A 13,212-nucleotide genomic window follows, 5' to 3' on the forward strand; every position below is an offset into this window, starting at 1 on the left:
TCCCTTTACTACTCCTTTAAGATGGGAGATGGTTAGCCCATCTTAATAAGAGGACTGTAGAACCTGAAAGGCCATTTCAAAATACAATACAAACAACCGGTCAATCCTCTCGCCTGGGGGTGTAAACTAGCAGCTTAATCCTACCAGACCTCTCTTTGCTCGTTATCACAAGTCCCGTGCCGCCTGGAAAGCACGTGCGAGGATAGCTTACGTCTCATCTCCTCAGACAATCTGACTCATCCACTTACAGTAGATCACCCAAAGACCTGACATTCAGTCTACAGCTGCTCGCCCATGCAGACCTGATACTCAGTCTGCACCCAAACACTAGTCTGCGCCATCTCTGTTCTCCCGGGTGAATGTGATCACGATTTGGGAGATTGGTGGGAAGGGAATCAAATGTTCTGCTCATGTGAAATCATTTCACTTTAAGCGGTGTTGTTAAATATATGTTTTAATAGTTTAGAACATTTTTTAACAGTGTCAAATGTGTAACATGAACATCAGTTCAGTCCTTGGCAGCTGACAGAAGAGTCACAAATCCCCAGAGAATGGGAATTTACATTATAAACAGAATGCCTCAATAGAACTAAGGGCATATGGTCATTATTACCTATGACAATAAATAAACTGGCCATTATTACATGTTACATAGGGAAATTAACCCCATTTACAGTCCAAGATGGAGGCAAAGGGCCCTATGACATAGGATCATGAAAAACAAAACAACAAAACAGGAAAAAAAAAAAAACAGTGTGGAACTGTTCCTTTAGTACTAGTCCAAGTGCATCTGCCTGGTGTTGTAGAACAACAACACTCTGGAGAGTACACATGGCCAGCCCAGTGCATCATGGGAAAAGCTCATCAGAGGGAGCTATCCTCTCAACACGTCTTAGCGTGAGAGGGACGTACACGGGTGTGTTTGCGCCTGGCGGGACTCGGAGGTGCTGGTCCCCGGGGCGCCGGCGTCGTGGAAGGAGCTGAGGTCGTCCAGCGTCTCCTGGGCCGTCTGCCTGAGGGCAGGATGGCGGCTGGAGGTCAGCCGGCGGATGCGGGCCAGGGGGAGAGGGTCCAGGGGCCCGGGGCAGAGCAGAGCCGAGGCCTCCTCCTCCTCCTGCAGCAGGGACTGGAGCAGGCGCAGGGCGTGGAGACATACTTCTGGGTCCCCGTCTCAGAGAGAGAGAGAAAGGAAGGGAGAGAGAGAGAGAAAGGAAGGAAGAGAGAGGGAGAGAGAGAGAGAGAGAGTGATGTTCTTAATCTTCTGACCACACATGAGCCTGACGTCAGAGTGTAGAGATCTGAGGCAATGCGGCAGCTGTGCTTGGCATTGCACACATAAACAAAGTGTACACATGTACAGAGGGAGTTAAAGGAGAATGCTCTTTTTCGACAACATGTACCTTATTTACGGCATATTATACGACGTTTGACTCACCGAGATCACTTTGGTGTAATTCGGAGGCCTGTAGAAGAAATTTAAAATCCAGCGCGAGTCAAGTATATCCATGTAATGGCGGCGGACGGGGCACCGAGAATGAAGCTTCTAAAAATTTAAAAACCGCGAAACGGTTGTTTTCATCAATCTGTTTTTATGAATCGCTAGTTGTGCTTCCATAGAGCGAGGGCTTGTTGTGGTTTTCACATGCCTCTGTAATATGATCTTTAGAAACGTCTTTAGAAACGGAATAAAGCTTCCCCACTTGCTCCAGCACGCATGCGCACAGCGCGCAGACTGGCTATTGTCCGTCTGTAGGCTACACTCGCGCCTCACATTCTCTACGCTACGATCGGCTTCCATCATATTTTAAGTCATCTTCTATAACCTCAAAATCTGTGAGTGTACAACCGTTTCGAGGCCGAAAATACATTTTTTAGAAGCTGCATTCTCGGTGCCCCGTCCGCCGCCATTACATGGATATACTTGACTCGCGCTGGATTTTAAATTTCTTCTACATGCCTCCGAATTACAAAGTGATCTCGGTGAGTCAAACGTCTTATAATATGCCGTAAATAAGGTCAAGGTTGTCGAAAAGAGCCTTCTCTTTTAATACTGCTGTAAACAGTTTACGAGTAGTGCGTATGTAAGTAGTGCACACGCACAATAAATAAACATGAAGCTCATCGTTCTTCCCCGGGCTGCTCTGGACCAATCTGGTCCTCTCACCTTCTAGAAGGGTCCAGATGAGAGGCAGCAGTGCTGGGCTCCCGCTGATGTATTTCAGCCCCTTCACACTGATGCTGACGTTGTACAGAGCCATCAGCATCAACCTGCCACGCCAGGAGAATCAGCACACTGTATACACGCACTCAAATACACATAACACTCTGTATACACACACTCAAATACACATCAGGACACTGTATACACACACTCAAATACACATAACACTCTGTATTCACACACTCAAATACACATAACATTCTGTATACACACACTCAAATACACATCAGCACACCGTATACACACACTCAAATACACATAACACTCTGTATACACACACTCAAATACACATTACACTCTGTATACACACACTCAAATACACATAACACTCTGTATACACACACTCAAATACACATAACACTCTGTATACACACACTCAAATACACATAACACTCTGTATACACACACTCAAATACACATACCATTCTGTATACACACACTCAAATACACAAAACACTCTGTATTCACACACTCAAATACACATAACATTCTGTATACACACACTCAAATACACATCAGCACACTGTATACACACACTCAAATACACATCACACTGTATACACACACTCAAATACACATAACACTCTGTATACACACACTCAAATACACATCAGCACACTGTATACACACACTCAAATACACATAACACTCTGTATACACACACTCAAATACACATCAGCACACTGTATACACACACTCAAATACACATAACACTCTGTATACACACACTCAAATACACATCAGCACACTGTATACACACTCAAATACACATAACACTGTATACACACACTCAAATACACATCACACTGTATACACACACTCAAATACACATAACACTCTGTATACACAAACTCAAATACACATCACACTGTATACACACACTCAAATACACATAACACTCTGTATACACACACTCAAATACACATCAGCACACTGTATACACACACTCAAATACACATAACACTCTGTATACACACACTCAAATACACATAACACTCTGCCTACTGTACTGTGTGAAATCTTTGCTTCATAACTTTTTTGTGTTCCTTCTATGTATGTAACTCTCCTACTGTGTACTATTTGCCCCACTATTTTAAGACTGTATATTTATTTGCCCAGGGACTGCGGGTGGAAATGAGCTGTTTTAGCTATAACCTTGTACAGTGCATCTCTCCCTATTCTATAGGGTAAATGTCTACTGTACCTTGTCCCTGTCTTAAAAATAAATAAAAATCAATCAATCAAATCCATCAATTATATACACTGACCACACTACATTTTGTGTACCGTTTTTTATCTTATTTTGCATTTGTATTTTGTACTGCTCTTTTGCACTGTCCTGTCCCTGCACCTTGTCCAATGTTGTCTGTCCCTGTCCAATGTCCTGCACCATTGTCCGAGGCAAATTCCTAGTATGTTGAAAAACGATATGGCGATAAAGCGAATTCTGATTCTGATCTGACCGGAGAGAAACTACAATGCTAGCTCTGATTAAATAATAACTCTGTAATAACTCTTGATGATAGGATGTGCAACTCTCACACTTTGAGTTTGGGGAAGACGCCTGGCTTCAAGAGCTCCAGAAGCTGCATCAGCGTATCCAATAGGACGTGAGCAGAGTTGGACAGGAAGTCCCGCCCACACGTCACAGCCGCCACATCTGAGTGGACCAGAAATAAGCAATGGTAAATGGGCGTGACATCTACAGTACAGGTCATTAGTATGAACAGGGTAACCGCTTATTAAACAATAATTAAGGCTAACAGTGCACGGGGAGGGATAGTTTGTACACAATCATGTGTTCGGAATCGCTCCCTATTCACTATTTAGTGCACTATATAGGGCGTCAGCCATTTTGTTTGTAGTGTCCGAATTCTCCACGGAATTTTCGTTCCCTATATAGTTCACTATTTATTACCCACAATTCACCTTGATTTGCAGGGAACAGTGCATGTACCCTACATTTTCTCCGTTCCCTAGGTAGTTCACTACATGGTGAACCCTATAGAGGGAATAGGGAGCGAGGGAACGAGGGAGCGATTCCCAACACAGCTCTGGTTTGAAGTAGCATTCGGTTGCACGTCTGGACACTCACTGGTGACAACTCCAGCCAGGGCCAGGACAAACTGGTGCTCATGGGAGTCGTAGTCCTGCTGTCCGCTCTTGGCCTCCCCATCCAGAGACTTCACGAAGCTCTCTAGAGTCTGACCTGCGAGGCTGAGGAAGGATGGCAGCTTCCACTGCGATGCACACAAGACACACACAAGACACACACGCTTCATGGAATATGTAGAGAGTGGGTCGTACGCCCACCTCCCTTGTTCTCTGTAAAGCGCATTGTGTTGCCTCTGGGTATGAAATGCGCTATACAAATAAATCTTTGATTGATTGATTGATTGATTCATAACCTTGGCAATGAAGCGGGGATCAAGTGTGGCCCTCTCTTTCTGACACTCGCTCTGGGCGGCATCCAGTCGCGAGCGGAGGTGCAGGCACTCCTGCCTCAGCTGCTCCTGCTCCTGCCCGAGACGATCCCTCACTGTACACAGCACACACACATTCCCCCACACCATCTCATTTGAATCCTACGCTTCCTGGAGAAGGTGATTTAAGGCGTTTTGTTTGTTTTTTAATAAAGAAGTAGTTTTTTATTTTTATTTGTGGTGTTTTCTGTCATGTGATTGGTTGTCTTACATGTCTCTGCAGTACGGGCTTTGTGTAGCATTTCTACCAGGTCCCCATTCACTACCTTCGGTAAGAACTCTCGGAGCTGCATGACCTCTGTGGTCAGCCTCTCCAAGTCTCTTTTCTTCACTTTAACAAAGCCATCTTGGTTGTCATCCTGTAAGAAAGATATATGAGTGTTTCTTTATTACCTGCACACGGGTGCTTGAAAGTTGGGCTGATAGCGTCAAAGGTTTAACTGTGATGACACCTAGTGGACAAGCTCGGAACATCGCCAGTGTCAATCTGTCCTCACTCTTGCCCAGCTTCAGTCTAGTTAGGGAATTTTATTGGGTATTGACCATCTGTAAAAATGCTTACCAATAGCTTTCTTCACCAATGTGTTCATCTAGGTGTCTACTAACACATATCAATTAGTGCAAACCCAAATCCTTGTGGAAAATTCTTGGGAGCCAATCAAAGTTGGGATGCTCAGAGGGCCTGGGCGAAAAAATTGGAAAATAAACTTTTGCCAATATTAGCTTGTGGGATGTCTAACTATGTTTTTTGGGGGATGGGGGATGGGTGAAGAAAGCTATTGGTAAGCTTCTTTTTTTGTTGTGCAGATGGTCAATACAATTAGCTAAAATTCCCTAACTATACTAGTGGAAGTCTTCAGTCAGCTCATCGCATTTTTTATAAGTGAAAGTCATTTCTTATCATACGATCTAGACTACAATCTGAGAAGAGTATTATGTGTTTTTGTGAAGAGTATTAGCCTAAAAACATAGTCATCGTTCCCGTTCCTATGGGAACATGTCTATGTTCCCCGGGTCTTATGTTCCCCGGGTCCTATGTTCCCCAGGTTCTATGCTCCCCGGGTCCTATGTTCCCCCTGAAAAAGGGTTCTATGTTCCCCGGGTCCTATGTTACCCCGAAACGCGAAAGAAAAACGTGATTATGCCATCACATGTTAATGACAAAAGGGGCAGATTATGCACCTATTTTAGAAAGGTTGCATGTTCATCGCAATAATCGCAGAATTCCGTGCAAAATGCGAGGCTTGCATGATTTCGGCATTTTTTCACATCAAGTTTCAGAAATGTTGCATGTTAACTTGACATGGATCAGACATAACCTAGCCTAGTGATGCGCAATGCATGACGCCTCAGTAGGCTACCCAAAGCAGCTCTGACTATAATGTAGGCTATTCTAGATTGTAGGCTAGCCTACTATTGGTTTTATGTCAATGAATGGAGAAGCTGCTTGATGCCTTTGTGAAGTTGACAGTGTCCCAGTCCAAACCCATCCTGCTGTGAGTTGGGATAAGGCTCATAAGAGGCGCAAATCCGTTGGGGAAAAAATCTCTGTGGAGAGAGGATCCGCTCGCAGTACAAATGATAGTCACTCGACCACTTTGCGCTTGAAATAACTGAAGTTTAATAAATAGGCCATCACACACATAGGCCTATGAAAAAATAGAGACAACAGTTATCTTATTTGGTGATAGGCTAACTTCAGAAAATAAAAAATAAAAAGGAGAAGAACTAAAACATTCAACCCTACATATTCCATTACCTAATCATTGCATTTTTTGTGTGTAAGAAAACAAGAAACAACACACTCGGCCTCCAGTGGTTTCTTAATTTCTTCCATTAGCTATTGTTTTAAATCAACATATTTTACCAGATTTTTTCGCATTAAATCATGCCATGGCATAATCACGTTTATCTTTCGCGTTTCACGGGGAACATAGGATCCGGGGAACATAGAACCCTTTTTTGGGGGGAACATAGGACCCGGGGAACATAGAACCCTTTTTTGGGGGGAACATAGGACCCGGGGAACATAGGGAAGACCCCGGCATGGGAAACTCAACTCATTTTAAAGAGGTGGGTAAACTGAGTTTACCTGGGTTTACTCATCACTACACGCCTGCTTTGTAATGTTGCATTTTAGCTCTACAGATAATGACATCTATCTATTATCATATTGTAAACACAAGTATATGCCATACGCACAAATGAGTTAAAGTTTGCCCTAATAATATTCCCCCTGTAGGCTCACATGGAAGACAGAGGTCCTTACACCCAAGTCAACGTCCACGTCCCTGCTGAGGACCTATTTTGACGGCGCGGACACAAGGAGGGACTTCAGATTGTCAAAATCGACACAGAGGAACCTTGGTGATGGTCAGGAGGATGGGGCAAGACCATGGAGGTGCTAATAATAGCAATAACAATAATAATAATAATTCATTGCATTTAGAGCTTTTCTCAGTACTCACCCTTTACAATGGTCTTGTCATTCACACACAGGTGCTGGTCTTTGGAGGTAACATTACATTAGTCATTTAGCAGACACTTTTGTCCAACATTACCTTAGTCATATATTTAGCAGACACTTTTGTGTGTCTGCTAAGCGACTTACAGTAGGCCTAATTGCATTTAACCATTTAAAGGTTGAAGACCTTGATGGTGGCCATGGTCCTGCTGCTGCAGATCATCCCAACCCTGGAGATGGCCTCAGAAAGTGTCTCACAGCGGCAGCATCAGCACAAGCTGCCTGGATCCCAGCTCTTGGTGAGCACGACTACCCCCATCCTGCCATAAGTAGTCAGTCTATCAGTTCATGAGTGTGCTTTGCCTTGTTCCTTATAGACAGCCTTGAGGCTTTAAACACCGATCAGTTGGTTATAGGCAGCCTTGAGGCATTTGTTTAAATGTATTTGTATTTAAATGAATGTGTAACACTGTACATAGTAATCAGTTCTCTAAGTTTTTTGGGGGGAGACAACAGATCAGCGTTCTCATCGCATCTCCTGTCTACCTTTTGCAAGGAAAGCTAATGATCTGACCAAATATAAACAAGTCAAAAGTATATTTGAAGACCATTGTGTAATAAAAATATCCAAGAAATGTTTATGGTTGTTTTTCTTCCATTATACATGTAAAGGTTACTTCTTGATGTATTTACATTTCAACAAAGTGTAATATCTACACATCAGACACATTGTCTTGATATGTCTACATGTCATGTACAGTAACTTGGAAGGTCTTAACACAACACGCAGAGCGCTTTGGACATGTAACTCCCTTATCAAGTAGTCGTTAGTCAGACACATTAAACAGTGATGCTTTCATAACCGTCTCTGAATAATTCCAATGAAGCATTGTGAACCAACATGTGTGTTCCGTCTTTTATGCCTAATTGCAAACTACAATGTCCATTAGGAATGTTCTTTTACTCTAATGACTGGTTTTAGGTAAAGTGACATTTGTTCTTTGACTGGGAATACATTACAAGGAATGACACACAAACACCAATTTAATTCAAGAAAATACATTTAATAAAAAATAAAAACAATAATGTAACAAGGTAAAACAGGTTTTTTTGACTGAGGCTTCTAGAAGCAACATCAGCCGGTCCTCCCTCTCCTTAAACAACCCCCTTTCCTCCCTCCACTCAGCCTTCATCTCTGCCTTCTCTCTCCCCCATTCAACATCAGCCGGTCCTCCCTCTGGAGGACGGCCAACTCTTCCCTGTTTACGGGGAAGAGAAACGCCACGCTGAAAGGCTTGGAGTAAGTTAACTAACGTATGCATTGTTGTTCAGAAGCAATCCAGTGGTCTGTTTACTTTGGATATTGATTCATGTAGGACCTACATCTTAGAAGCTGGGCTGCAGGGGACGATGGAGACAGCCTGGATAAAGCACACAGAGAACCTTGTAGCCATGTACAAGGTGATTTTGATCTACAGGCTACATGATAGCAAAGATATTGATAGGGACTCACAGTTTGTATGACACTAGAAAACTGTTATCTAACCTCATAGGACCTAAAGAGCCCCAGAACTGGGGTCAGCACAGAGGGAGGGGAGCCGAACGTCACTAGTCCATGCGCTAGGAACACCAGAACTAAACTAGTCCATGCTCTAGAAGCACCAGAACTAAACTAGTCCATGCTCTAGGAGCACCAGAACTAAACTAGTCCATGCTCTAGGAGCAGCAGAACTAAACTAGTCCATGCTCTAGGAGCACCAGAACTAAACTAGTCCATGCTCTAGGAGCAGCAGAACTAAACTAGTCCATGCTCTAGGAGCAGCAGAACTAAACTAGTCCATGCTCTAGGAGCAGCAGAACTAAACTAGTCCATGCTCTAGGAGCACCAGAACTAAACTAGTCCATGCTCTAGGAGCACCAGAACTAAACTAGTCCATGCTCTAGGAGCAGCAGAACTAAACTAGTCCATGCTCTAGGAGCAGCAGAACTAAACTAGTCCATGCTCTAGGAGCACCAGAACTAAAAGCACTCTTTCCAAGTTCAGTTTTTACTCCCGGGACCTCAAGAGCCAAATAAAAAAGTTGATGAGTTTCTCAACATCAAGGTGAGGATATCGAACCCTGCAGAGATAATTCCAGCCCTGGCTGACTGTCCTTGAATAAAAAAGCATTGTGTTTTACAGCATTCAAAAGTATTTTTCAATATAAAAATAAAGCTGTATTCATACAATCATTTAACAACTTTGTTACTGTCAGCAAACATAAAATACATCAGTAATAACAATGATAATAACGGATCATGCAAGTACAGTACAAACAGGCATTAATGCAATCTGAAAAGATAACAACTTCAAAAAGAAGAAAAAAACTCCTGATAAAAATAGACGGGGTGGAACTTCAAAGATCCAGGATCAGACCAAAGCTGTCAGTCACCATTGGCAGGGACACCACATGACTGACCTCAGATCAGCCTCTAAACAGCAGCTTCTTCCTGCTCCATCCTCTGGGCTGCTCCTTCCTCTCCTGGCCCCGCCTCAGCACTGGAATGCAGGGCCTCCATCTCCATGCTCTCCCTCTCTGCTGGCCTCCGCCCCCTGGTGGTCTGGAGAGACACAACACCAAGAGTCAGGAACAGGGGGAGAGACTTGGAGAAATGAGCAGCAGGTTCATTATCACAGGCCTACTGTACATGAACACAACAAGTCTATCAGCAAGCAGATAGGCAAACGTGGTAGTTAAGCAAAGACTTGACCTCTGTGCCACGGCTGTCATTCCCCCGACTGACTGGGTAATAACTTGTACCTTAAAGAACAGATAGAGGGCAGGGGTGGATATCACCAAGATCAGCATCACCACCAGCATCACCACTCTGATGATGAAATCTGTCAGAGGAGAGTCTGGAACAGAAACACAGCGGATGAGGAAACTGAGAATCATCAGATCAGATTAAGCTGTCAACTGAAAAGTTACATCATCATATATTGCTTTCATGTCAAAAGTGCTGCTACTTTGTTTGTGGACTGTGGAGAGAGACAGTGACCTTAAGGTAGTGCTACTGACATCCATATTATAATTCTGTGGTCACCCACCCCCAGATCACCACAGGAATCAAATGACTCACTGACCGTTAGACTCACTCAAGACCAACCCAGTGGTTTACAAACATGTGTCATAGCAGCCCAACCAATTGGTTGAGTGAAAAAGGTAGGGATTGTGGTTCTAAAAGTCCATCAGTTACCTGCGACAGTGACAGAGAGGAGTTCACTCTCAGAGGTGAAGTTATGAGAGAAGACGTAGACCTCATAAACACAGCTGTAGTTTCCTTGGTGGCCGTGGTCTGCAGCAGGAAACAGGAAGTTGGCAGAGTGACTGACAGCTGGGTGGGTGTGTCTCAGGGTTGTGTTGGAGCCGGTGAAGGTGAGGTGGAAGGAGCCTCCTGGGTACTGTGGCTGGATGGAGCAGCTGATGTCAAAGCTGTGGTCCTTGAACACCAGCCCCTGCTGCTGGCCCTCGGAGACCCCTCGCATGGAGGAAGACAGGGAGACAATAGGCTGGAATAGGAGATCTGCAAAGACAGAGAAGAGGGGAGAGAAACCAACCTCTCTGATTCAGGTGTGATGGTGAGATCTGCTGTGTTCTCCTCCCTCCCTCACAGGGCAGCATGGGCTACTTTAGTGACTGAGACAGCAGTATACAGTAGCATCACGTGATATTTCTGAAACATAACTGAGCAGATCACTGCCAGGACACCATGAGTATGAGTCTCTTTAAACCCTGGTGTACATTCCCTCAGACCAGCACATTTACATTTAAACCACCATGCAGTAAGCTGTTCATATAAGCTCCATCAGCACAAGTGTGTAGGTATCTGTCCAATAATAACACTTGTATAGAAATGCAGCCATTTTATACAAAGTGGACGCTACAACAAATAACATCAGCTTGTATCCAATAAGACAGACATCTTTAATACCAGATATAATCCTTTAATACTGTAACAGTGTAATGTAGTGTAATCGTCTTTTTGTAAAGCTCTCACAGCTACTGTGACAGGTGCAGACTAGGAAATGTGTGACTGTCAAGATCATCAGCTGAATATAATGACATGATGTGTGTATTACCTGAGCAGACCACCTCCAGGACAGTAGTAGTATTATAGAATACACCAATATCTATCAGAATGTTGCCGTTTCATACAATGTGAATCCCTTCAACAGATAACATCAGCTTGTATGTAATAAGACAGACATCTTTACTGTAATACTACTGTAACAGTGTAACTGAGTAGTGAATATAATGACATGATGTGTGTATTACCTGAGCAGACCACCTCCAGGGCAGCAGCAGTATTAAACCCTCCATACGATGTTCCACACTCCCTCAGTGCAGACTCAGATCCAGCACAGCGAGATGTAAACCCCCATACAGGACGGTCTTCACCACTACGAGTCTCTCTTGTTGAAAGAGCAGAGCCACAGCCCAGCTGTCTACACACTACAGCTGCATCACTCATGGTCCAGACAAACCAACTGTACAGACCTCTCCACTCTCCCTGGTGGTTCATCTCCACTCTACCAGCACAGCGGCTGCCTCCTCCCACCAACCTCACATCATCAGGCTCTGGAGAAAGACAGGAGACAGTCAGGCCCTCTGACTCTATGTATCCTAACTAAACACAGCCATGCTCTTTCTATCATGTCACTCCAGGTGAGAAACAGAGGTGAGAGACAAACTGATTCTTACAGTACCTGAGCAGGTGAGTTCAACAGCATTGCCAGGTGAGCTGGTGCTTCTAGCTGAGCCTGAGGAGTCACAGTCCAGCAGACGGGACTCGTTGCCTTCACACTGGAACTCTTTAACCCAGATTGGACTCTCACCTTCCCCATAGAGCGCCCCCTGGAGGGCTGAAGGAGCCCCACAGCCAAGCTCCCGACAGACCACCTCTGCATCCTGCCAGTCAAAGCCAGCTTCACACACTGAGACCCACGTCTGATTAGACCTCACCTCCACTCTGCCAGAACACAGACCAGCTCCATTCACAAGCCTCACAGACTCTGAAGGAAGAGAGACAGATGGTCAATATGAGCATTATTATTATTATTATTATTGATACCATAACATCTTTCAGCAAAATAAGAAGTGTGAAGATATCCATTAATGTCAAAGAATACACGGATATCTATCAAAATGTTGCCATTTCATACAATGTGAATCCCTTCAACAGATAACATCAGCTTGTATGCAATAAGACAGACATCTTTAATGTAATAATACTGTAACAGTGTAACTGAGTAGTGAATATAATGACATGATGTGTGTATTACCTGAGCAGACCACCTCCAGGACAGTAGTAGTATTAATCCCTCTATCCACTGTTCCACACTCCCTCAGTGCAGACTCAGATCCGGCACAGGGAGATATTAACACCCATACAGGACGGTCTTCACCACTATGAGTCTCTCTTGTTGAAAGAGCAGAGCCACAGCCCAGCTGTCTACACACTACAGCTGCATCACTCATGGTCCAGACAGACCCACTGTACAGACCTCTCCACTCTCCCTGGTGGTTCACCTCCACTCTACCAGCACAGCGGCTGCCTCCTCCCACCAACCTCACATCATCAGGCCCTGGAGAAAGACAGGAGACAGTCAGGCCCTGTTCTTCATGCCAGAAACCTAGTAGCGCTTGTATAGATTCTCACACACACACACACACACACACACACACACACACACACACACACACACACACAGGCCTATATGCCTACCACTAGAGACACTAGGACCAGTGTCAGCTGTGGACAGTGTCAGCTATGGATGTCGTAGTATTTAGTTAACACACACACACACACACACACACACACGTACACACAGACACACACGTACACACAGACACACATCAGTCCACATCTGCCTTAGGCCTGGACCTGATGCTCTAAGCCTTTCTTGCTCTGAAAATGTAATATAATGTAATTTATTGCTCTATAAATGTTCTTAGCCGTTAGACAAATATATTCCATGTTTTTGTGGGTGTTCAAACTGACTC

General features: G+C 44.2%; 1 protein-coding gene across 1 annotated transcript in view; it reads right to left on the reverse strand.

Moving 5' to 3' along the window:
* Nucleotides 1-508: 508 nt before the first annotated feature.
* Nucleotides 509-13,212, reverse strand: part of LOC311327418 (heat shock factor 2-binding protein-like) — a gene marked incomplete at both ends in the record, with an annotated part of 468,623 nt that continues 455,919 nt past the window's right edge. Inside the window, 3 exons of the mRNA XM_084460453.1 lie at nt 509-522; nt 913-1,170; nt 2,165-2,268. Of these exons, the coding sequence (XP_084316579.1) occupies nt 509-522; nt 913-1,170; nt 2,165-2,268 (376 nt within the window). The remainder of the gene's footprint in view (nt 523-912; nt 1,171-2,164; nt 2,269-13,212) is intronic.

Source organism: Borostomias antarcticus (genome assembly GCF_949987555.1).
Source record: "Borostomias antarcticus genome assembly, chromosome: 32".
NCBI lineage: Eukaryota > Metazoa > Chordata > Actinopteri > Stomiiformes > Stomiidae > Borostomias > Borostomias antarcticus.